This window comes from Capricornis sumatraensis, chromosome X (genome assembly GCF_032405125.1).
Source record: "Capricornis sumatraensis isolate serow.1 chromosome X, serow.2, whole genome shotgun sequence".
Classification (NCBI taxonomy): Eukaryota; Metazoa; Chordata; class Mammalia; order Artiodactyla; family Bovidae; genus Capricornis; species Capricornis sumatraensis.
This window is the reverse complement of record NC_091092.1, coordinates 105,745,850-105,772,704: the sequence shown is the minus strand read 5'-3', so window position 1 is coordinate 105,772,704 and position 26,855 is coordinate 105,745,850. Positions and strand designations below refer to the sequence as shown.

Genomic DNA, 26,855 nt, shown 5'->3' with positions numbered 1-26,855 from the left:
GAAACACTGGACTGGAAGAAACACAAGCTGGAATCAAGATTGCCGGGAGAAATATCAATAACCTCAGATATGCAGATGACACCACCCTTATGGCAGAAAGTGAAGAGGAACTCAAAAGCCTCTTGATGAAATTGAAAGAGGAGAGTGGAAAAGTTGGCTTAAAGCTCAACATTCAGAAAACGAAGATCATGGCATCCGGTCCCATCACTTCCTGGGAAATAGACAGGGAAACAGTGGAAACAGTGTCAGACTTTAATTTTGGGGGCTCCAAAATCATTGCAGATGGTGACTGCAGCCATGAAATGAAAAGACGCTTACTCCTTGGAAGAAAAGTTATGACCAACCTAGATAGCATATTCAAAAGCAGAGACATTACTTTGCCGACTAAGGTCCGTCTAGTCAAGGCTGTGGTTTTTCCTGTGGTCATGTATGGATGTGAGAGTTGGACTGTGAAGAAGGCCGAGTGCCAAAGAATTGATGCTTTTGAACTGTGGTGTTGGAGAAGACTCTTGAGGGTTCCTTGGACTGCAAGGAGATCCAACCAGTCCATTCTGAAGGAGATCAGCCCTGGGATTTCTTTGGAAGGAATGATGCTAAAGCTGAAACTCCAGTACTTTGGCCACCTCATGTGAAGAGTTGACTCATTGGAAAAGACTCTGACTCTGGGAGGGATTGGGGGCAGGAGGAGAAGGGGACGACAGAGGATGAGATGGCTGGATGGCATCACGGACTCGATGGACATGAGTCTGAGTGAATTCTGGGAGTTGGTGATGGACAGGGAGGCCTGGCGTGCTGCGATTCATGGGGTCGCAAAGAGTCGGACACGACTGAGCAACTGAACTGAACTGATACTGTCTTCCATAGTGGCTGTTATCAATGTGCATTCCCACCAACAGTGCGAGAGTGTTCCCTTTTCTCCACACCCTCTCCAGCATTTATTGTTTGTAGACTTTTTGATGATGGCCATTCTGACTGGTGTGAGGTGATATCTCATTGTAGTGTTGATTTGCATTTCTCTAATAATGATCAATGTTGAGGATCTTTTCATGTGTTTGTTAGCCATCTGTATGTCTTCTTTGGAGAAATGTCTGTTTAGGTCTCTTTCCCACTTTTTGATTGGGTTGTTTATTTTCCTGGTATTGAGTTGTATGAGCTGCTTGTGTATTTCAGAAATTAATCCTTTGTCAGTTGTTTCATTTGCTATTATTTTCTCCATTCTGAGGGTTGTCTTTTCACCTTGCTTAGAGTTTCCTTTGCTGTGCAAAAGCTTTTAAGTTTAATCAGGTTCCACTTGTTTACTTTTGTTTTTATTTCCAAAACTCTAGGAGGTGGGTCACAGAGGATCTTACTTTGATTTATGTCTTCAGGTGTTCTGCCTATGTTTTCCTCTAAGAGTTTTATAATTTCTGGTCTTACATTTAGATCTTTAATCCATTTTGAGTTTATCTTTGTGTATAGTGTTAGGAAGTGTTCTAATTTCATTCTTTTGCACATAGCTGACCAGTTTTCCCAGCACCATTTACTGAAGAGGCTGTCTTTGCCCCATTGTATATTCTTGCCTCCTTTGTAAAAAATAAGGTACCCATAGGTGCATGGGTTTATTTCTGGGCTTTCTATCTTGTTCCATTGGTTTATATTTCTGTTTTTGTGCCAGTACCATACTGTCTTGATGACTGTAGCTTTGTAGTATAATCTGAAGTCAGGAAGGTTGATTCCTCCAGCTCCATTCTTCTTTCTCAAGACTGCTTTGGCTATTCAGGGTCTTTTGTGTTTCCATATGAATTGTGAAATTTTTTGTTCTAGTTCTGTGAAAAATGCCATTGGTCATTTGATACGGGGATCACATTGAATCTGTAGATTGCATTTGGTAGTATAGTCATTTTCAAAATATTGATTCTTCCTACCCAGGAACATGGAATATCTCTCCATCTGTTTATGTCATCTTCGATTTCTTTCATCAGTGTCTTATAATATTCAGTATACAATTCTTTTGTCTTCTTAGAAAAGTTTATTCCTAGATATTTAATTCTTTTTGTTGCAATGATGAATAGGATTGATTCCCTAAATTCTCTTTCTGATTTTTCATTGTTAGTATATAGAAATGGAAGTGATTTCTGGGTATTGATTCTGTATCCTGCAACTTTGCTAAATTTACTGATTCAGTTCAGTTCAGTTCAGTTGCTCAGTCGTGTCCGACTCTTTGCGACCCCATGAATCGCAGCACGCCAGGCCTCCCTGTCCATCACCAACTCCCGGAGTTCACTCAGACTCACGCCCATCGAGTCCGTGATGCCATCCAGCCATCTCATCCTCTGTCGTCCCCTTCTCCTCCTGCCCCCAGTCCCTCCCAGCATCAGAGTCTTTTCCAATGAGTCAACTCTTCACATGAGGTGGCCAAAGTACTGGAGTTTCAGCTTTAGCATCATTCCTTCCAAAGAAATCCCAGGGCTGATCTCCTTCAGAATGGACTGGTTGGATCTCCTTGCAGTCCAAGGGACTCTCAAGAGTCTTCTTCAACACCACAGTTCAAAAGCATCAATTCTTTGGCACTTGGCCTTCTTCACAGTTCAACTCTCACATCCATACATGACCACTGGAAAAACCACAGCCTTGACTAGACGGACCTTAGTCGGCAAAGTAATGTCTCTGCTTTTGAATATGCTATCTAGGTTGGTCATAACTTTTCTTCCAAGGAGTAAGCGTCTTTTCATTTCATGGCTGCAGTCACCATCTGCAGTGATTTTGGAGCCCCCAAAAATTAAGTCTGACACTGTTTCCCTGTCTATTTCCCAGGAAGTGATGGGACCGGATGCCATGATCTTCGTTTTCTGAATGTTGAGCTTTAAGCCAACTTTTCCACTCTCCTCTTTCAATTTCATCAAGAGGCTTTTGAGTTCCTCTTCACTTTCTGCCATAAGGGTGGTGTCATCTGCATATCTGAGGTTATTGGTATTTCTCCCGGCAATCTTTTTCTGCATCTATTGAGATGATCATATGGTTTTTATCTTTCAATTTGTTAATATGGTGTATCACATTGATTGATTTGCATATATTGAAGAATCCTTGCACCCCTGAAATAAACCCAACTTGATCATGGTGTATGAGCTTTTTGATGTGTTGCTGAATTTGTGTTGCTATTTAATGTTTTTCTTGTTTCTTGAGGTAGGATTGTATTGCTGTAAACTTCCCTCTTAGAACTGCTTTTGCTGCATCCCATAGGTTTTGTGTTGTCATGTTTTCATTGTCATTTGTTTCTAGAAATTTTCTTATTTCCCTCCTGATTTCTTCAGTAACCTTTGGTTATGTAGAAACATGTTGTTTAATCTCCATTTGTTTGTGTTTCTGACAGTTTTTTCTTGTAATTGATATCTAGTCTCATAGTATTGTGGTCAGAGAAGATACTTGTTACAATTTCAATTTTCTTAAACTTACTGAGGTTTGATTTGTGACCCAAGATGTGGTCTATCCTAGATAATGTTCCATGTGTACTTGAGAGGAAGGTGTATTCTTCTGCATTTGGAGGGAATGTCCTGAAGATATCAATGAGATCCATCTCATCTAATGTATCATTTAAGATTTGTGTTTCCTTATTAATTTTCTGTTTTGCTGATCTGTCCATTGATGTGAGTGGGGTGTTAAAGTCTCCTACTATTATTGTGTTACTGTCAGTTTCTCCTTTTATGTCTGTTAGTGTTTGTCTTATGTATTGAAGTGTACCTATGTTGGGTGCAGAGATATTTACAATTGTTATATCTTCCTATTATATTGATCCCTTGATCATTATGTAGTGTCCTTCCTTATCTCTTGTTAAATTCTTTATTTTAAGGTCTATTTTGTCTGATATGAGTATTGCTACTCCAGCTCTCTTTTGCTTCCCATTTGCAAGGAATATATTTTTCCATCCTCTCACTTTCAGTCTATATGAGTCTTTAGGTCTGAAGTGGGTTTCTTGTAGATAGCATATATATGGGTCTTGTTTTCATATCCATTCGGCCAGTTTGTGTCTTTTGGTTGGAGCATTTAACCCATTTACATTTAAAGTAATTATTGATATATATGTTTCTATTTCCATTTTCTCAGTTGTTTGGGGTTGATTTTATAGATCTTTTTTCTTCTCTTCTATTTCTTGACTATATAATTTCCTTTAACATTTGTTCTAAAACTGGTTTGGTGTTACTGAATTATCTGAACTTTTGCTTTTCTGAAAAGCTTTTTATTTCTCCATCAATTTTGAATGAGATCCTTGCTGGGTACAGTAATCTTGGTCGTAGATTTTTCCCTTTCAGTACTTTAAATATATCTTGCCATTCCCTTCTGGCCTGCAGTTTCTGCTGAAAGATCAGCTGTTAAGCATATGGGTTTCCCTTGTATGTTACTTCTTGCTTCTCCCTTGCTGCTTTTAATATTCTTTCTTTCTGTTAAGTCTTGGTTAGTTTTTAGTATGTGTCTTGGTGTGTTTCTCCTTGGGTTTATTCTGTGTGGGACTCTTTGTGCCTCTTGGACTTGATTGACTATTTCCTTTTCCATGTTGGGGAAATTTTCAAGTATAATCTCTTGAAAAATTTTCTCATACCCTTTTTCTCTTCTTCTTCTGGGACCCCTGTAATTCGAATATTGGTGCATTTGATATTGTCCCAAAGGTCTCTGAGACTATCCTCAGTTTTCACTCTTTTTACTTTATTCTGCTCTTCATAAGTTATTTCCACCATTTTATCTTCTAGCTCACTAATTTGTTCTTCTGCTTCAGATATTCTGCTATTGATTCCTTCTAGAGTATTTTTAATTTCAGTAATTGTGTTGTTTGTCTCTTCATGTTTATCCTTTAATTCATCTGTGTTTTTGTTAACTGATTCTTGCATTTCCTCAATTTTGCTTTCAAGGTTTTAGATCATCTTTATTATCATTATTCTGAATTATTTTCCAGGTAGTTTGCCTATTTCCTCTTCATTTATTTGGACTTCTTTGTTTCTAGTTTGTTCCTTCATTTGTGTAGTATTTCTCTGCCTTTTCACTATTTTTTTTTAATTTACTGTGTTTTAGGTCTCCTTTCCCCAGACTTCAAGGTTGAATTCTTTCTTCCTTTTTATTTCTGCCCTCCTAAGATTGTTCCAGTGGTTTGTGTAAGCTTCTTATAGTGTGAGATTTCTGCTGAGTTTTTGTTTGTTTGTGTGTTTTTCCTCTGATGGGCCAGGCTGAGTGAGGTGGTAATTCTGCCTGCTGATGATTTGGCTTGTATTTTTGTTTTCTTTGTTGTTTAGATGAGGTGTCCTGCACAGGGTGCTATTGGTGGTTGGGTGATGCTGGGTCTTGTATTCCATTGGTTTCCTTTATGTGCGTTCTCACTACTTGATACCCACTAGGGTTAGTTCTCTGGTAGCCTAGGGTCTTGGAGTCAGTTCTCCCACTCCAAAGGCCCAGGTCTTGATTTCTGGTCAAGAAACAAAGATTCTACAAATGGTTTGTTATGGCATTAAGTGATATTAAAACAAATATCTAAAAATGAGAAACCAAAGATGAACCCCAGACAAATGGCAGTTACAAACTCAGGCAAAGAGTAATTCAAATAATGGAATATACACATATACATATACACCCATGAGCAAAGTCAAAACAGTCCAACAAATATAAAATACAATAGACTGACCCAGTGAACAAAGGAAATAAAAAATTATATTTACCAGTTAAGAACAAAACTAACTAAAGCACAAACTGGAAAACAAGACTAAAGCAAAGTGCCAAGTGGGGAATAAAACAATGAAAACAAAACTAACAAATATGTTGAAAGGAAAGAAAGAAAAGAAAGCAAGAATAGATATGCAAAGTTAAATAGAGGTAGATGAAGAAGATTTATATACATTAAAGATTAACTGCAAGGGGGAGAGAAGATTAGGAAAGGCAAACAAAGGAATAAGTGTAGAAGAGATATAATAGGGTCCAGTTTCGATGTATGATACTGGATGCTTGGGGCTGGTGCACTGGGACGACCCAGAGGGATGGTACAGGGACGGAGGAGGGAGGGGGGTTCAGGATGGGGAACACGTGTATACCCATGGTGGATTCATGTTGATGTATGGCAAAACCAATACAATATTGTAAAGTAATTAACCTCCAATTAAAATAAATTTATATTAAATTTTTTTAAAGAATTAAAAAAATAAAAAGTTTAAAAAGTTATAAAATGAGAAAAGAAAAAAATGAAAGAATAAATTAAAAAGGAAAACTCCACAGAACTGCAGAAGCCCAATGTAGAGGCAGAGGTTTATGACAACAATGAAAAGTGTGACTGATTATACACATATACATCCATAAGCAAAATCAAAACAGTCCAAGAAAAATAAAGTACAATAGATTGACCTGGTGAACAAAGGAAACCAAAAATTATGTCTACCAGAACAAAACTAACTAAAGCACAAACTGGAAAACAAGACTAAAATGAGCTGCCAATTGGGGAATAAAACAATGAAAATAAAACTATGTTGAGAGGGAAGGAAAGAAAGAAAAGAAAGAAGAGGTAGATGAAGAAGGTTTATATACATTAAAGATTAACTGCAAGGGAAAAAGAAGAGTAGGAGAATCAAACAAAGGAATAAATATAAAAATAATAATAGGTTTAAAATTTAAAAATTAAAATTAAAAAAAAGATAAACGAAAAAGAAAAAAACTCCCCAGAACTGCAAAAGCCCACAGAGCCAGAGGTTTATAACAACAGTAAAAAACATGACTGAGAAAAAAAAGCTTAATTAGATTTTATAGGACATGACTGAAGCAACTTAGCAGCAGCAGCGCCAATAAAATTGACAGCTGCAACAGGGGGGTGGGGATAAAGAAATAAAAAGAAGCAAAATCCAAAAGAATCTACAGAACAAGTCAAAACACAATAATAAATGTTTTTCTTGAGTCACTGCTGTCTGAGTCCTTTCCCTCCCTGGGAGTCACAGTCCACCTCATCTCCCTAGGATGCCCTCTAACACTGTGCTGATCTCTGGACCTGCTGTGGGGGAAGCTCATATTCTAATGTTGTCCTACTCCTCTGTGTTCTTGCATCCAATGTCCACAGCTATCAGAACTAGTGTGTTTTCTTTTGTGGGAGTTCTCAATGACATTTTATATATTCCATAGACACAGTCTGCCTAGTTGATCGTGTGGATTGAGTCTGCAGCTTATACAGCTGGTGGGAAGGTTTTGGGTCTTTTTCCTTAGCCACACTGCCCCTGGGTTTCAATTGTGGTTTTATTTCCACCTCTGCATGTGGGTTGTCCACTGAGGTTTGCTCCTGAGGCTGCCCTGGAGGACTTGGGTTTGCCCCTCTGAGGGCCAGGTGTGGAGATGGTCCATCTGCTTGGGTCGCAGGGGTTCTGGCAGCACCAGGTACTCAGTGGAGTTGGTGGCCTAGGGCAGCAGGAAATATAGTGCTCTTAAAGGGTATGGCGACCAGTATTGGCCAATACGCTCCAGGATTCTTGCCTGGAGAACCCCCGTCCCTGATGGAGAAGCCTGGCAGGCCACAGTCTACAGGGTCACAAAGAGATGGACACTACCTGAAGTGACCCTGTGAGCATAGGTGCAAGATTTTTTTTTGCCTGTGGCAGCTCTGCCCCAGCTAGTGTTGAGTGTGAAGGTGGCACAGCTGCTTGGCTTGTGGGGACCGTGGCATCACCAAGTGTACAGGGACATGGGCTGCCTCTGCTGCAGTAGTTATGGCCCTGTCAGAGTCTTTTTTTGAGCCTCTTGTAGTTGGCAATCAGAAGGCCTCTTGCCAAGTCTTTCTCCATAGCTCTGCCCATTCAAGCACTTAGAGGGCTTCCTTGCCTGGGGTCCTTCTCTGTTGTTCGGTGCATCAGGCACATAGAGGGGCTCCCCGACTGGGGTCCTACTCTGTATATCAGCACATGAGGCACTTAAAGGGGCACCCTGGATGGGGTCCTACTCTGTAGTGCATCAGGCATTTGATGGGCCAGCCTCTCTATTGCTAATGCTGGTGTGTCGGTGGGGAGAGGCTATGGTGATAGCTCCACCCTCTACGTGTGATTCTACTACAATGGCTGCTGGATTTTCCTCCATAGGCATTTCCCACTACATCTCTTCCCTCACATCCCCTCAATCTGTCTCTTCGAGGTCAATAGTAGCCCTTGCCTGGGGATTGCTCCACAATCCCTAAACTCCAGCTCCCAGCCACTGCACCATCTGGGGTATGTATAGGTGTGGCAAGGAGTGTCTGATTCTCATTCCACTTACACTGCTGCAGATCAGCTGTTTCACTCTCAGCCTTAAATGTTTCTCCTCTGACTCAGACAGTTGCCCCGATGTGGGGATCGGACCCCTGCTTCAGTTCCCCCACCTGCCAAGGGCAGGTCCAGTGCTGCTAACACTCCTGTTTTTCCCCCTAGTTCCTGTGTCCTACTGAGTCTTGCATGGGTCTATATTATTCTTTTCTGCTGGTCAGGTACTCCTGTCTACTCTAAGCTGGTGTTCTGCATGCACTTCTGTGTCTGAAGGTGTATTCCTGATGTATCCATGAAGAGAGATGTACTCCATGTCCACCTACTCCTCCGCCATCTTGTTCTCTCCCTCAAATGTTAAGTTATAAGCCAGCTTTTTCACTTCTTCTTTCACTTCCATCAAGAAGCTCTTTAGTTCTTGCTTTCTGCTATTAGGGTAGTGTCATCTGCATGTCTGAGGTTATTGATATTTCTCCCGGCAATCTTGATTCCAGCTTGTTTTTCATCCAGCCCAGCATTTCACGTGATGTACTCTGCATATAAGTAAAATAAGCAAGGTGACTATATTCAGCCTTGATGTATTCCTTTCCCAATTTGGAGCAGTCCATTGATCCATGTCCAGTTCCAACTGTTGCTTCTTTAACTGCATACTGGTTTCTCAGGAGGCAAAGAAGGTGGTCTGGTAGTCCCATCTCTTTAAGAATTTTTCACAGTTTGTTGTGATCCACATAGTCAAATTTAATGCAAAGAGGGCACAATAAAGGACAGAAATGGTGTGAGCCTAACAGAAGCAGAAGATATTAAGAAGAGGTGGCAAGAATACACAGAAGAACCGTACAAAAGATATTTTCATGACCTAGATAACCATGATGATGTGGTCACTCACCTAGAGCCAGACATTCTGGAATGTGAAGTCAATTGGGCTTTAGGAAACATCACTATGAGCAAAGCTAATGGAGGTGATGGAATTTCAGTTGAGATATTTCAAATTCTAAAAGATGATGCTGTGAAAGTGCTGCCCTCAATATGCCAGCAAATCTGGAAAACACAGCAGTGGGCACAGGACTGGAAAAAGTCAGTTTTCATTCCAATCTCAAAGAAGGGCAATGCTAAAGAACGTTCAAACTACTGCACAATTGCACTCATCTCACATGCTAGCAAAGTAATGCTCAGAATGCTCCAAGCCAGGATTCAACAGTATGTGAGCTGTGAACTTCCAGATGTTCAAGCTGGATTTAGAAAAGGCAGAGATACCAGAGATCAAATTGCCAACATCCATTGGATTATTGAAAAAGCAGGAGAATTCCAGAAAAACATCTACTTCTGCTTTATTGACTATGCTAAAGCCTTTCACTGTGAAGATCACACCAAACTGTGGAAAATTCTTCAAGAGATGGGAATACCAGACTACCTTACATGCCTCCTGAAAAATCTGTATGCAGGTCAAGAAGCAACACTTAGAACTGGACATGGAACAACAGACTGGTTCCAAATCAGGAAAGGAGTACATCAAGGCTGTACATTGTCACCCTGCTTATTTAACTTATATGCAGAATACATCATGCAAAATGCCGAACTAGATGAAGCACAAGCTGGAATCAAGATTGCTGGGAGAAATATTTCAATAACCTTAGATACACAGCCAACACCACCCTTATGGCAGAAAGTGAAGAGAAACTAAAGAGCCTTCTGATGAAAGTGAAAGAGGAGAATGAAAAAGCTTCTTAAAAGTCAACATTCAGCAAACTACAATCATGGCATCTGTTCCCATCACTCTATAGCAAACAGATGGAAAAACAATGGAAACAGTGAGAGACTTTATTTTTGGGGGGCTCCAAAATCATTGCAGATGGTGATTGCAGCCATGAAATTAAAGGACACTTGCTTCTTGGAAGTAAAGCTATGACCAAACCTAGGCAGCATATTAAAAAGCAGAGACATTACTTTGCTGACAAAGGTCCATCTAGTCAAAGCTATGGTTTTTCCAGTAGTCATATATGGTTGTGATAGTTGGACCATAAAGAAAACTGAATGCTGAAGAATTGATGCTTTTGAACTGCGGAGTTGGAGAAAACTCTTGAGAGTCCCTATTGGTACATATACACAATGGAGTATTACTCAGCCATTAAACAGAATACATTTGAGTCAGTTCTAATGAGGTGGATGAGACTGGAGCCTATTTTACAGAGTGAGTAAGCCAAAAATAAAAACACCAATACAATAAATTAATTTAAAAAAATAGAAAGCTGAGCACCAAAGAATTGATGGTTTTGAACTGTGGTGCTGGACAATTCTCTTGAGAGTCCCTTGGGCTACAAGGAGATCCAACCAATCAATCCTAAAGGAAATCAGTCCTGAATATTCATTGGAAAGACTGATGCTGAAGTTGAAGCTCCAATACTTTGGCCCCCTGATACGAAGAACTGACTCATTGGAAAAGACCCTGATGCTGGGAAAGATTAAAGGCAGGAGAAGGGGACGACAGAGGATCAGATGGTTCGATGGTATCACAGACTCGATGAACGTGAGTTTGAGTAAGCTCCAGGAGTTGGTAATGGACAGGGAAGCCTGGCATGTTGCATTCCGTGGGGTTGCAAGGAGTCTGACATGACTGAGTGACTGAACTAACTAACGCAGTCAAAGGCTTTCGCATACTCAATAAAGCAGAAGTAGATGTTTTTCTACAATTCCCTGGCTTTTTCTGTGATCCAACAGATGTTGGCATTTTGATCTCTGGTTCCTCTGCCTTTTCTACATCCAGCTTGAACATCTGAAAGTTCTATATTCATGTACTGTTGAAGCCTAGCTTGGAGCATTTTGAGCATGACCTTGTTAGCATGTGAAATGAGTGCAAATGTACAGTAGTTTAAACATTCTTTGGCATTGCCATCCTTTGGAATTGGAGTGAAAACTGACCCTTTCCATTCCTGTGGCCATTGCTGAGTTTTCCAACTTTGCTGCCATATTGAGCACAGCACTTTAACAATGTTATTTTAAGTAGCTCTGCTGAAATTCCATCACTTCCACTAGCTTTTTTCATAATAATACTTTCTAAGGCTCACTTGACTTCACACTCCAGGATATCTGGCTCTATGTGAGTGATCACACTATCGATGTTGCATGGGTCATTTAGATCTTTTTTTAAAATTAATTTATTTATTTTACTTTACAATATTGTATTGGTTTTGCCATACATTGACTTGAATCTGCCGTGAGTGTACATGTGTTCCCCATCCTGAACCCTCCTCACACCTCCCTCCCCATCCCATTGCTCTGGGTCATCCCAGTGCACCAGCCCCAAGCACCCTGTATCATGCCTCAAACCTGGACTGGCGATTCGTTTCACATATGATATTTTAAATGTTCTTATACAATCCTTCCCTGGTGGTGCGGAGGTTGAAGCATCTGCCTGCAATGTGGGAGACCTGGGTTTGATCCCTGGGTTGGGAAGATCCCCTGGAGAAGGAAATGGCAACCCACTCCAGTATTCTTGCCTGGAGAATCCCATGGACGGAGGAGCTTGGTGGGCTACAGTCCCACGGGTCGCAAAGAGCTGGACACGACTGAGTGACTTCACTTTCACTTTCATACAATCCTTCTGTGTATTTTTGCCAGTCAGGCAGTTCAGTCGTCCAGTCATGTCCGACTCTTTGCAACTCCATGGACCACAGCCACGCTGCTGTGTGGCTGTTTTGCAGATAAGTTCATTTTTGTCATATTTTAGATTCCATATATAAGTGATATGACATTTGTCTTTCACTTTCTGACTTACTTCACTTCATATGATAATCTGGTTTTCATCCATGTTGCTGCAAATGACATTATTTGGTTCTTTTAATGACTGAGTAATACTCCATTGAATATATGTACTATATCTCCTTTATTGATTCATTCATCTGTTGATGGACATTTAGGTTGCTTCCTTGTCTTGGCTCTGTAAATAAAACTGCTACAAATATAGGGGTGCATGGATCTTTTCAAGTTACAGTTTTGTCTAGATAGATGCCCAGTGGTGGGATTACCGGATCATGTGGTAATTCTATTTTTAGTTTTCTGAGAAATCTCTGTACTGTTTTCCATAGTGGCTGCACCAACTACATTCCCACCAACAGTGTAAGAGGCTTCCCTTTTCTCTGCACCCTCTCCAGCATTTATTGTTTATAGACTTTTCTTAATGGTGTGAGGTGGTACCTCGTTGTAGTTTTGATTTGCATTTCTTATAATTAGTGATGATGAACGTCTTTCTACTGTTTTTGATACTCAGGAAAGGATATCCTTTGGGTTTCAGATTTTTAGAATACATACGTTCTTGTTCCTTGTCAGGCCAGGAAATTTTGATGATATTTTGCAAGGTGTTCCCAGGTTGAAGACTTGGTTTGATAATTATACATGAGATCAATTTCTGCTATGATTTTAAGACTATTGATAATGAATAATTGCCTCTGTCCACATGGTTTTGTGAGACCTCCTGGTATGTTCCTATGAGCCAAATGTTTCTACCACTGGGAAGTGCTTGGTGTCATCCCAGATTGCACAGTGCCGTCTTTCCTTGAGACAGTTTGCTTGCTGTTGTTGTTTGGCTGCACTGTACAGCTTGCATGATGTTAGTTCCCTGACCAGTGATTGAACCTGGGCCCTCAGCACTGAAAACAGAAAATCCTAACCTCTGGATCAGCAGGGAATTCTTGAGACAGTTTCTAAACCTAGTAAAGTGACACAGATGGCAAGATTTCTTTATCTAGACAAGGGTTCTTTCAATTCTGTTCCTTATTTATGTTCTCTCAAGTAGCTTTCTCTCCGAGTGAAACTTTCCCCTTATTCTTGGATGGTCTGGGTTCTTTTTAATAGCCATTGACTTGAAAATTAATCAAAAGCTTAATAAAGTTTATAGTGGTATTTGATGAGAAACAGCTCTGTTGGAGAATGTTTGCCAGGAGAGATTCTGTGATAAGAGACAACTTGGGCACATATCATTCAGTGGGCAGATAGGAGAAACCCTTCATGTTTGAGTCTTTACTTCGAATATGTTCAGTCTGGCTTTTTACAGCTGGGAAAGCAATACCAATTGCTAGTATTTCCAGTGTTCATCCTGAGCCACAGTATTTTAATAAATTGAGAGGCAATGAGGGGAGTCTTGGATGAGCAAAAGTACAGATTTGGGAATATAAAACTCTGGATCTGAATCATGAGTGCACCACTTAATAGTCCTGTGATGTTTCTTCTCTGAGATTCCACTTTTTTATCTGTAAAAATTGGAATCATAATGTCTTTTTCATGGGTCATTGTCAACGTTTATGGGTGTGACACTTAGAGTGCCTGTCATTATAGTGGCTAAGTGTTGTCATGGTTAGGTTTTAATAATAGATGCCACACACATAGGCCGACAATCAAAATGAAAAAGTCAAAGGGCAGGAGGCATGCAGCCATTGGCATCAGGCTGCTGTGACATTATTCTGCCCACATTTATTATTTCAAGTGATTTTCCCCCCATTGTTTTTGGTTTGACAGTACTTTTTGTCAGTTACCGTGGTTTTGTTCTCTTAAAGGAATATGAAACTCTAGCTCTAGACAAGGATTTAGCTGGTAGGCTCTGCAGCAGAGGCTGAAGCAAAACCTAGTAGCAACATCTGTGCAAGTGGACAATAATAAAAAGAGCTAATATCTGCTGAGTTCTTTTATTTGTTGAGAGATAGGTTTGTCTGTGGGTGGCAGAGACATATTTTAATTATGACTTACACAAGATGGAAATACATTGCTAACAGGGAAGTCTGAATTGGTTGGCAGCTTTGTGATGTTGTAATGGTGGCTCCATTGTTGAATGGATCTAGGTGCCTTGTCTTTTGTAGTTCCACCATCTTGAAAGTTTGGCTCTTCTTCTAAGATGACTCACCCCTAGCTTCTGGCAGGGAAGAAGGGTTCGTGGGACAAGGATACCCCTTTTCCATTAGGGACATGACCTAAAGGTTACTTGTATCATTTCTGATCATATCGCATTGGCTAATATTTGGTCTCATGGCAAAACTAACTGCCAGACATGCTGGGAAATGCAGTCTTTGAGTGGCCATGAGCCTAGCTAGACATTCCACTAATAGAAAAATGGAGAACACATATTAGGAGATGCATACTGGAATGGTCTATTCCACAACTACTATGTGCCATGCTGTGCTTTACACTATAGTTGTGCTCATGACAGCATCATCTTATTTAATGCTCACAGCAACCCCATGAGCTTGTAATTACTATGAGGGAATATTTTGGACAGAGAGAAGTTAAGTCTTTTTAAAACCTCTTGAGAGACAGAGAGGCTAAGTAATTTTTTTTAAAGTCTCAAGGGAAATAAGGGGCAAGACCAGGATTTGAACCCATGGAGTCTGACTTTGGAGCCTTATGGTATGAACCACTATATAGTTCTCGCTTGCTCAGTATTTTTCTCAGGCCTTGATGTGCTCTGCTAGATGAAACTGCAGATTGTTGAAAGGCATCAAGGAATCAAAGAAGCTTTATGAAGCTTCTATTGCTTCCTCTTCCAGGCAGTTAATTGCTTCCCTTCTAGAATTTCTAGCTTATTTGATGCAAAATAGTGTTTAGCACAATTGGGTCTAAACAGGGCAGCAAAAGAAAAGCAACACCACACACACATGTGACAGGAATTTTAATGAAAACAGTTCCTGATTTGAAAGCAATGTGTCTATGCCACGATAAAGCAAGTACTCTTTGTACTGCATTGAACAGTTTTGATTATGGGATAGAATAAATTGAATTTAGTATATCACCGGAATATAGAAATGAAAATATTGTCATTCAACGACAGTTGAGACTGTTGGTCTCTGTAATATTTAGGATTTCAACTACATATAAGTCATCAATTCACATGTTAACACATATTTATCTGTTTAGCAACAAGCAAACCTAAAGAATGAACTGATGTTTTTAAAATACAAAGGCACCCTGAGTTTATCTTCTTTTTTTTTTTGTTTTACTTTTTATTATAGAAAATTTCAAACACTCACAAGAATATAGTAAAATGAACCTAAAATGCCCATCACCCAGCACAACATTTATTGATTTAAGAACATCCTTATACCTTCAATATCTTTCCCCACTGGGTCCTTCCACTGGATTTTTTTATAGAGCATCACATACATCATATTATTTCATCCACCATTTTTTCAGAACATATCTCTTTTTAAACATAACTACAGTTCCGTGATCACATCTAAAAAGTTTAATATGAGTTCTTTAAATTCATCAAAAATCCAGTCAATATTCAAATTTCCTCCAATCATTTATATTCTCAAAATATTTATTCATTCTTTAACTGATTAATTGATTGTATTAAAGTTTGCTTCTTTTTATTTATTTATTTATATTTTGGAGACTAATTACTTTATAATATTGTATTGGTTTTGCCATACATTGACATGAATCCACCAGAGGTGTACATGTGTTCCCCATCCTGAACCCCCTCCCACTTCCCTCCTCGTACCATCCTTCTGCATCATCCCAGTGCACCAGCCCCGAGCATCCTGTATCATGCATCGAACCTGGACTGGCGATTCATTTCACATATGATAATATACATGTTTTAATGCCATTCTCCCAAACCATCCCACCCTCGCCCTCTCCCACAGAGTCAAAAAGATTGTTTTATACATCTGTGTCTCTTTTGCTGTCTCGCATACAGGGTTGTCGTTACCATCCTTCTACATTCCATATATATGCGTTAGTATACTGTATTGGTGTTTTTCTTTCTGGCTTACTTCACTCTGCATAATAGGCTCCAGTTTCATCCACCTCATTAGAACTGATTCAAATGTATTCTTTTTAATAAACTGATGTTTTTAAAATACAAAGGCACCCTGAGTTTATCTTAAGTGAAGAATTGGCCTTAGCTGGAATTAAATGTCTTCAACAGCTTTTTTTCCTTTTTTCTGTTTAAAAAAAAAAGGAAGTGTAGCTGATACATAATGTGTTACTTTCAAGTATACAGTGTATACCTGCTCACTTTCTGTGGTGGCTACAATCACTGATGACTGTGACAACATTTGTTTACTGATATGGCAGGCAGTATTCCATTTATTAGTAGCAAAGTGATTCAGGTATATATGTATAATGTATATCTACTCTTTTTTCAGATTCTTTTCCACTATAGGTTATTATAAGATAATCTGAATATATACTATGCTATTCAGTTGGCCCTTGTTTATTTTCTATATATAATAGTGACTGTCTGTTAATCTGAAGTTCTAAGTTATCTCCCCCTACCCCTACTTTCCCCTTTGGTAGCCATGAGATTGTTTTCTATGTTGATCAGTCTATTTCTGTTTTGTAAATAAATTCATTTGTATCATTTTTTTTATGATTCCACATGTAAGGGATATATAGTATTTGTCTGACTCCACTTAGTATGACAATCAGTAGGGATAAGACCCATCCATGTTGCTGCAAATGACATTATTCTTTTTTATGTCTGGGAAATATCTTTTTCATAACATTTTTTCTTTGTATCTTCATTACTTTTCAACGGTTGATTTGGGGCCATATTTATGTCTACTACACATTTTTTATACCTATCCAGTACTCTTTGTTTTTTGTTTCCAAATAAGAACAAAGAGAAGAAATGGTGAGAATTTTAATATTTTAATGAATCAAAATAGTTTTTCTTTCTGATCAAAAATGTACAAACAAGGTTAAGGAAGATGGAAAAGTTCTAGAAATCCTTACTGTAGTTTCCCCAGGCTTGCATTACTTTTTCAATGTGTCTGATATCAGTTTTAGCCAATTTTGATTTTGTTCTCAGGAAATCTAACATTGTACATTTTTCTCTTTGCATTCTCTTTCTTTTTTTAAAAAATAACAATGGCTTCACATTGTAAAGTCCTCTATAATTCCCCAAACATATTAACATACTTAATTGCCTCTGGCTCTCACAACCACCCTTGAGGAAGATAGGAAAGGAATCAGTATCTTCATTTTGAAGTTGAAGTACTGAGACCTGGAGAGATTAAGTGGAATGCCCAGTAATACCTAGTATGGCTGAGATTTCCTCCCTCCCGCCCCATTCCCTTCCTTTTTCCCTTCTTCCTGTCTTCTTTCTCTGTCACTCACCAGCTTTTGCTTATGCTCTCTCTTTTTCATTCAATTAAATGAAAGCTATTATGTTCCTGGCACTGCTTAGATGCTATAAAATGAAAAACGGAACAAAACAGATGCAGTCTTGCCGTCATGGAAATTACAGAGGAGTTTGCGAGACAAACATGAAACCAGTAAAAAAAAAAAAAAGTACAGTCAAGAAATATGGTAAGTTCTGTAAAGAGAAACAACACAGTTCTCTGAATGAGAATAAGATGGGAATCTGCAGTAGATTTGGTAATCAGAGAAAGCCACTCTGGGTAACCAGCAGTAAAGCTGAAAGAAAAGAATATATGAAAGCCAGCCAGATGAAGAAACTAGGCTTATTTTTTAAAAATTATTTATTTATTTACTTTTGTCTGTGCCGAGTATTCCTTGCGTTTGTGTGGGCTTTCTCTAGTTGCGGCCAGTGGGGGCTACTCTCTAGTTGCAGCTCTCAGGGCTCAGTAGTTGCTGTTGAAGGGGCCTGGAGTGTACAAGCTTCAGTGATTGTGCACACAGGTTTAGTTGCTACGTGGCGTGTGGAATCTTCATGGACCAGGGTTCGAACTCATCTTTCCTGCATTGGCAGGCAGATTCCTTACCCACTGCACGACCAGGGAAGTTCCTAGGCTGTATGTTTGTCATTCAGGGTAGGCTAAATGATGCTCTAAGAACAGTTCCAAATTCTTACTGGTTTAAAATAATGAAGGTTTATTTCTCTCTGATGTTCCATGTCCATAACTGAGTGGCTAAGGTCTCTACTTCATGGCATCTTCAGACCAGGACTCAAACTTACAGTGCAGACACTATTTGGGACATTGCCATTCTTCATGCGAAGAAGAGGGTTTGTGGTAACCTGGTGATTTGCTCTTAAAGCTTTTACCTGAAATCACATATCACAGTTCATGCACCAGCGGGAGTCACTTGACCACATCTAATGTCAAGAGGGCGGTATCTACAGTTCCAACTTGTTCCACCTACCCAGCCTCCCTTGCAGCTAATGGTGATGCTGTGACACTGTCTGGTCAAGTGAACCTAAGAAGGACTTCCCTAAGGGAAGTCCCTAAGGGAAGTCCTTCTTCATTGGAGGACTTCTGCATCAACTTTTGCTTTTCTGCTTAGATATATACAGGTATAACTGTAAGATACAGGTATAACAGACACTCCCTCCCTATTCTTCCTGCCTTAAACTCTACTGAGATGCACTACTGAAGCTGCTTAACCATTTTTCATAAGAATGATGAGCCATACTTTGAAGATAGGGGATCATCAGAATGAAATGATTCTTTAATGACCTGACTTTTCAGTTGAACTAATACAAGCAAGTGCCTAATTCTGGATTTCTTGTATGTGGGGAATAAGGTGAAAGTGTTAATCGTTCAGTTGTGTCCTACTCTTTGCGACCCTATGGACTGTAGCCTGCCAGGCTCCTCTGTCCATGGAATTCTCTAGGCAAGAATACTGGAGTAGGTAGCCATTACTTTCTCCAGGGGATCTTCCTGACCCAGTGATCAAACCCAGGCCTTCTGCATTGCAGGCAGATTCTTTACTGTTCTGAGCCACAAGGGAAACCCTTGTGGGAGAAAAATTACACCAAATATTTAAGCCTGTTATTTGAAACCAGAAACATTTCTAGCTTATGTGCATAAGAAAGAAGAACAGATTCTGTGCTTACAGCCCAGAAACCCATCTTCCTCAGATACCTTCCTGAGACTGGGCCAGGAGTGCAGGAGCCAAATGAGATCAACCTTGCTTTGTGAGTGGCAGCCAGTGAAGCAGAGGAAAGAGAAATCGTCCGTCCTATTCCTCTCTTCTAGCTCCCTGTAGTTCCCTTTCTCCTTCATACAATGTCACCAGTTGCACAGTTTGTTTTCCTGACTACAACTACTGTCCCTTTACCCTTTACTCTCTCATTACCCTTTCTCCTCTTCTTGAGAAATGCTTGTGTCCACTTAAGGTGAAATTATCCTAGGTATGATTGAATTGGCTTAGCGGTAAAGAATTCACCTGCCAGTGCAGAAGCCATGGGTTTGATCCCTGGGTTGGGAAGATCGCCTGGAGAAAGAAATGGCAACCCACTAATGATTGAATTAGGTCAGTTTCTCGAAGAATTGAAAAATCTGTAAGCTGCTTGTGAGTGAAAAAGGTTGCCTGCCATATCAACAAACAAAGGGATGTTGCAACCATCAAGTCACTGCAGCCACCCTGAGGGGACTCAGGATGGGAAAGAACAGGATACTGGCCCTAAATAACTGAGTTGCAAATCAAAGGAATAATTTCCATGAGCCCAGACTCTTGCCCCTTCCCATATACAGAAAAGGGCTATATTCATTATCTTGAGCTTCTGGTTGGTTTTCTTTACTTGTCAGTAATTTTTGATGTTCCTACTCCTTGTTGCAAAACTCCTATGTATCCTGGCTCCTCTCTTTCTTCTTCTGAGCAGTCCCTCAGAGCTATAGCTGAGGGGTGGCCTCCCAGGCTTCAGTCCTCAGCAAGTCTGCCAAATAAAACAATTCTCAATTTTTAGGTTATCCATTTTTTTCAGTCAACATGCTTAATATTTTGTGCTGCCTATGGAATTCTTCCCAGCTTTCCCCACAGTCTCAGAGGTTCCTCTGAGAATATGTGGGACAGTTAATGCTGGTTGTCTTAGGAATTCCCAACTGGTGTGTTTGGACCTTGAAATTCTTGGTTCTCTGTGTCCTTCCTGTGGTGGCCCATGTCTTTTCAGACTTTGGAACTGGGAGCTAAGTGAACGCTGATTGCTAAATGAAGGCCTGTGAATAGAACACAAAGAAAAATGCAATCTAAATATTTGACTTTATGGCCATACTTTCTCCAAATGGTCTCCAGCTCTAGTTTAAGGAGCAACCAAGTAGTTAAACTTCAGGCACCTGATCATAAAATTTATTTTTTTTGTCTCTGGAGTATCCTGGAATACCCCATGTTCTCAATTTCTTATTCTTTGGCCCACTATCCTACTGGGATAGGACTGCAGTCTGCGATTATTCTTTGTTTCACTCATTTTGGTCATTTATTCTTTATGATTGTTACATGAATTGTTACAGATTGTGACTAGGCAGTGTTTTATTTCTCATGTGCCCTGAGGTGTTTAAAGGTTTGTGTGTATGTGTGCGTGCACGCATGTGTGCACTCAGTCATATCTGACTCTTTGAAACCCCTTGTACTGCCAGGCTCCTCTGTCCATGGGATTTTCCCAGCAAGAATACCGGAGTGGGTTGCCATTTCCTGTTCTAGCATATCTTCCTGACCCAGGGTTCAAACCTGTGTCTTCTTGAGTTTCCTGCATTGTCAGGCGGGTTCTTTACCACTGCTCCACCTGGAAAGGTCTGTTGTTATTTTCCAAATAATACAATTGGAGTTTTCAAATGAGAATTCATCTTATTTTAAAAGTTGTAGCTTTTACAGGTTTTCAAAAGTAAATTGTGTGGAGCTTTTCTTACACTCAATTTCAGGAGCTAGTTGTTCATGAACAAAAAAGACATAAGGATGCTTTGTAAGTTCTAAATCAGGGAGTAGAAAACATGTGTGTTCTTGTCATTTTTGCTCAATTGGACAAGAAAGGGAGAACTTTGTTTTCTTATCAATTACAGATTATTACAGGATATTGAATATAGTTCCCTGTGCTGTATAGTAGGACCTTGTTGTTTATTTTATATATAATAGATTCTCTCTGCTAACACCAAACTCCTAATTTATCCCTCCCCCATGCCCTTTTCCTTTTGGTAACCATCTGTTTGTTTTCTGTGTCTGTGAGTTTGTTTTGGTTTCATAAGTAAATTCATTTGCATCATATTTTAGATTCCACCTTTAAGCGGTATTTGTCTTTTTCTTTCTGACTTATTTAACTCAATATAATCTCTAGGTCCATCTATGTTGCTACAAACGGCATTATCCTTTTTAATGACTGAGTAGTATTCCTTTTGAATAGCTATTTTCTAAAGTGTATGTAAATAGATCACATCATATAGTAAAAGAAGGGACATAGAAATAGCATTTATTTAGTACTTGTGTGGCAGGAAACAAGCTGGTATCTTCCCATATATTTTCTTACTTAGTCTTAAAAATGGTCACATTGGAATATTATTACTCCTGTTTTTGAAACAAAGAGACTGAAGTTGAATGGGTAAATCATTGTTTACGTTTGAATAGGTAATTCATAATGGACCCAGGATTCAAACAAATGTATATCTAACAGCAAAGCCCATGGGTCAGTGGCAATTATTTGATCTTCAATGATGGGCAATGTCTTTGTAGCAAAGTTCACATTGGCTCATTTAAGGCAGCAATCCCAAACCTTTTTGGCATCAGGGACTAGTTTCGTGGAAGACAGTTTTTACATGGACCTGGTGTGGGGTGGTTTGGGGATGATTCCAGTATATTACATTTATTGTGCACTTAAAGTGAAAGCGTCAGTCACTCAGTTATTTCCGACTCTGTGTGACCCCATGGACAGTCTGCCAGTCTCCTCTGTCCATGGAATTCTCCAGGTAAAAATACAGGAGTGGGTTGCTGTACCCTTCTCCAGGGGATCTTCTCAACCCAGGGATGGAACCCAGGTCTCCTGCATTGCAGGCACATTCTTTACCATCTGAGCCACCAAGAAAGCCCATTGTGCACTTAATTCAATTATTATTATATCAGCTCTACCTCAGATAATCAAGAATTAGACCCTGGAGGTTGGGGACCCCTGACTTAAAGAAAGCACCCATGTTGCCAAGTTTGATTTCACACTCTTGCCTCATATCTAGGCAAGGAGACAACATAGCATTGTACATGCCTGTAGGCTGGGGTTGTGCTCCCTTGTTATGGTATCAAAGACACCCTGGAGAAGGTAGAGTAGAATGTAAATAAATACTAATAGCAAATAGAAGTGCCTGGATAAGATTTCAAAATCCAAGAGTAAGACACAAACGTTATATTTTTCCACTAATGAGATCAAAGGATTATTGATTCTGGAGGAAGAAATTATGGATTTTTGAAAGTCACTTGAATGTTCAACTCCTTGATCCTTTCAAATAGTCTCCCCAGTGAACACATCCCTTAGATAAAGATAGCTCTGCTTCTCTTTTGTAAGTGATTTTTTTCCTCTCCTTCCAGGAAGCTGAAGAATGAACTCTTGGAAGCAAAACGCAGAAGTGGGAAGACTCAACAAGAGACCACCAGGGTCTGTGCCCACTGTCAGAGAAACCTGGGCTTGATATTCGATCGGGGAGACCCGTGCCAGGCCTGCTCCCTCAGAGTGTGCAGCCAGTGCCGGGTCTCAGGCCTTGATGGTAGCTGGCGGTGCACCATCTGTGCGAGAGTCGCGTGAGTTTCTTGCCTTTGTGTGCAAAGTCAGCTTTGATGACTGAAGAGTTGGGGAATGGGGAAAGCAAGGAGGAAGAATACATAAAAGGTAGTGATAGGGAATAGAATTGAAAGTATAGCCACACTAGAAGTTCAGTAGTGCTTTGGCAGGGTGTGATGTGTATCTGTGTGTGTCTAAGACACAGAAACATTGTATGGTTGGAAGCCTCACAGAACGTGGTCTCTTCCCACATCTGAACACCACCCTCAGGCTTTCTTAGAGCCACACTTGGCTCCCCCCAGCTTCTTAGGGTGTGTGTCCTCAGTCCTGTTCCATGGAATTTTGGGAATTTTCCAGGAATTTTCCAGGATTTTCCCCATGGAATTTTCCAGGCAAGAATACTGAAGTGGGTTGCTGTGCCCTCCTCCAGGGGATCTTCCCAACCCAGGGATTGAACCTGCATCTTCTGCATTGGCAGGTGGGTTCTTTACCACTAGTGCAGCCTGAGAAGTCCAAAACTGGGTTTCAGTTCAATTCAGTTGCTCAGTCATGTCGACTCTTTGTGACCCCCATGAATTGCAGCATGCCAGGCCTCCCTGTCCATCACCAACTCCTGGAGTTCACTCAGACTCATGTCCATCGAATCGGTGATGCCATCCAGCCATCTCATCCTCAGTCGTCCCCTTCTCCTCCTGCCCCCAATCCCTCCCAGCATCAGGGTCTTTTCCAATGAGTCAACTCCCTGCATGAGGTGGCCAAAGTATTGGAGTTTCAGCTTTAGCATCAGTCCTTCCAATGAACACCCAGGACTGATCTCCTTTAGGATGGACTGGTTGGATCTCCTTGCAGTCCAAGGAACTCTCAAGAGTCTTCTCCAACACCACAGTTCAAAAGCATCAATTCTTTGGCCCTCAGCTTTCTTCACAGTCCAACTCTCATATCCACTGGAAAAACCATAGCCTTGACCAGATGGACCTTTGTTGGCAAAATAATGTCTTTGCTTTTTAATATGCTATCTAGGTTGGTTATAACTTTCCTTCCAAGAAGTAAGCGTCTTTGAATTTCATGGCTGCAATCACCATCTGCAGTGATTTTGGAGCCCCCAGAAATAAAGTCAGCTACTATTTCCACTGTTTCCCCATCTGTTTCCCATGAAGTGATGGGACCAGATGCCATGATCTTCGTTTTCTGAATGTTGAGCTTTAAGCCAACTTTTTCACTCTCCTCTTTCACTTTCATCAAAAGGCTCTTTAGTTACTCTTCACTTTCTGCCATAAGAGTGGTGTCATCTGCATATCTGAGGTTATTGATATTTCTCCCAGCAATCTTGATTCCAGCTTGTGTTTCTTCCAGTCCAGCATTTCTCATGATGTACTCTACATAGAAGTTAAATAAGCAGGGTAACAATATACAGCCTTGACGTACTTCTTTTCCTATTTGGAACCAGTCTGTTGTTCCATGTCCAGTTCTAACTGTTGCTTCCTGACCTGCGTACAGGTTTCTCAAGAGGCAGGTCAGGTGGTCTGGTATTCCCATCTCTCTCAGAATTTTCCACAGTTTATTGTGATCCACTCAGTCAAAGGCTTTGGCATAGTCAATAAAGCAGAAATAGATGTATTTTTCTGGAACTCTCTTGCTTTTTCGATGATCCAGCAGATGTTGGCAATTTGATCTCTGGTTCTTCTGCCTTTTCTAAAACCAGCTTGAACACCTGGAAGTTCACGGTTCACATATTGCTGAAGCCTGGCTTGGAGAATTTTGAGCATTACTTTACTAGCATGTGAGATGAGTGCAATTGTGCGGTAGTTTGAGCATTCTTTGGCATTGCCTTTCTTTGGAATTGGAATGAAAACTGACCTTTTCCAGTCCTGTGGCCACTGCTGAGTTTTCCAAATTTGCTGGCAACTGGGTTTAATAATCTACAAATCAAGGTGCAAAAATAATTCAGGATATCTTCCTGTCTTTCCCATGAAATAAAATTGTTTACTTGGGATATTTCTCCATATATGTGTACAGAAAAAGTATCAGTAATGCACTTTGCTTTCTACCTGAAAGGAACATGATATATCTGTGACTCAAGTACATAATGTAAAAGTCGCTCTTTTAGACCCTGAAGTCTTCATAGAAAGTTTTTCTCAGTGTGAAATAATGGGTCTTTCCAACTCTGCTCCCCTTTACTTCACATTTCAGAGTTGGATATAAAGGCTCTTCCAGTATTGTCAAATTGGAGAAGGAAATGGCAACCCACTGCAGTATTCTTGCCTGGAGAATCCCATGGACAGAGGAGCCTGGTGGGCTATAGTCCATGGGATTGCAAAGAGTCAAACACGACTGAATGACTATTACTTACGGTATAGTCAAATAATGACTTACAGAGGAAATAATGGACAGAATTTCCTCAGTTATAGTTTTGCCTCTATATAATTTTGCAGGAGCATTTATCCCTCTCTACTCTTAGTGACCACTAGAGGACAATAAATCAGAAGAGGAAAACTTGGAAAGAGACTAGCACCCCCTTTTTTTTTAAATGAAAACATAGTACACATGGCTTTTGTTTTTAACTAGAGTTGATGATGGACAGGGAGGCCTGGCGTGCTGCAATTCATGGGGTCGCTAAGAGTCAGACACGACTGAGCAACTGAACTGAACTTACACAAAAGGACACAAATGACAAGTGTACAACAGGGTTTCTCGATTTCAGCATCACTGAAATTTTTGGCAATATGGTTCTTTCTGGGGGAGGGAGGGGCTGTCCTATGTACTGTAAGATGTTTAGCAGTGTTCATGGCTTCTACCCAGTAGACACCAGTAGCACTCCTCCCCTTTTCAGTGGTGACAATGACAGATTCCTGCCAACATTACCACATGTCCCATAAAGAGCAAATGTCTTTGAGAAGCACTGATGTACAGCTTTGCAAATTATCACGGTTTCTGTGTAACTACCATTCAGGCAACGAAATAGAAATGCTACTGACACCCCAGAAGCTTTTCTTCTTCCTCCTCCCAATCACTAGTCCCTTCTTATTCTCCAAATATAAGTATTATCCAGCTAACACCATAAGTTAACTTTGACTTTTTTATACTTTAAATTGATTTTATGCTTTAAATTGATTTTAATTGTTTAAATTGTTGATTTTATACTTAAAATATAAAAAAATTCAAATTTTTTATACTTTAAATTGACTCATACAGGGTGTGTGTTTTTGTTCATAACTACTTTTGGTCAACATTATGTTTGTGAGACATCCATTTTTGTTGCATTTGGCAGATGTCTACTCATTTTCACTTTTATACTCATTTCACTCATTTTCACTATAGTGTTCTGTTAATACTCTATTTATAACTATATAAGGATTCATATACCATTCTATCATTGATGTATATTTGGGATGTTTCTAGCTTTCACCTCTTAAAAATAGTGTTGTTATAAATATTCTTGAGCATGTTTCTTGGTACATTTGTGTATGTATTTCCATTGAATATGTACATAGTAAAGTTGCTGGGTCATAGAATTTATGCACGTGTTTCATAGCAGTTGTTGTTTAGTAGCTAAGTTATGTCTGACTCTTTGTGACCCTATGGACTATAGCCCTCCAGGCTCCTCCGTCCATGGGATTTCCCAGGGAAGAATACTGGAGTGGGTTACCAGTTCCTCATCCAGGGGATTTTCCCAGATCAGGGATCAAACCCATGTCTCCTACCTTAGCAGGTGGATTCTTTACCACTGTGCCACCTGGAAAGCCCCACGGTGCCAATTGTTTTCCAAAGTGGTTCTGCCAAGTTATCCTTTCACTAGCAAGGCATGAGTGTTGGTTACTTTATATTTTTACAACAGTGTTTTTGGTTTTTCCATTTTTATAATTTTGTTGGATGAGAATGAGGATATCTTCATATGTTGACTGACCATTTGAACATCCTTTTCTGTGAAGTGCTGGTTCAGGTCTCTTGCCTTTTTCTGTTAGGTTATCAGCCTTTTACTGACTAGTGTGAAGGAATTCTTTATATATTCTGTGTACAAACCATGTTGGTTCCTTGTGTTTCAGATATTTTTTCATTCTCTCCTTTTCATTCTCTCAGTGGTGTATTGAAGAACAGAAATCTCTCATTTTAGTAACTCAATTTGTTCATTTTTTCCTGTATGAGATTAGTGGTTTTTTTCTTTCTGTATCCTACCAGGAAAAAAAAAAAAGCTTCTTGTAAAAGTTGATGAA

General features: G+C 39.9%; 1 protein-coding gene across 1 annotated transcript in view; it reads left to right on the top strand.

Annotated features, from left to right (window-relative positions):
- Positions 1–26,855, top strand: part of SYTL5 (synaptotagmin like 5) — a 112,942-nt gene that overhangs the window by 8,098 nt on the left and 77,989 nt on the right. The window contains exon 2 of the mRNA XM_068962907.1: positions 22,455–22,664. Coding sequence (XP_068819008.1) covers positions 22,455–22,664 — 210 coding nt within the window. The remainder of the gene's footprint in view (positions 1–22,454; positions 22,665–26,855) is intronic.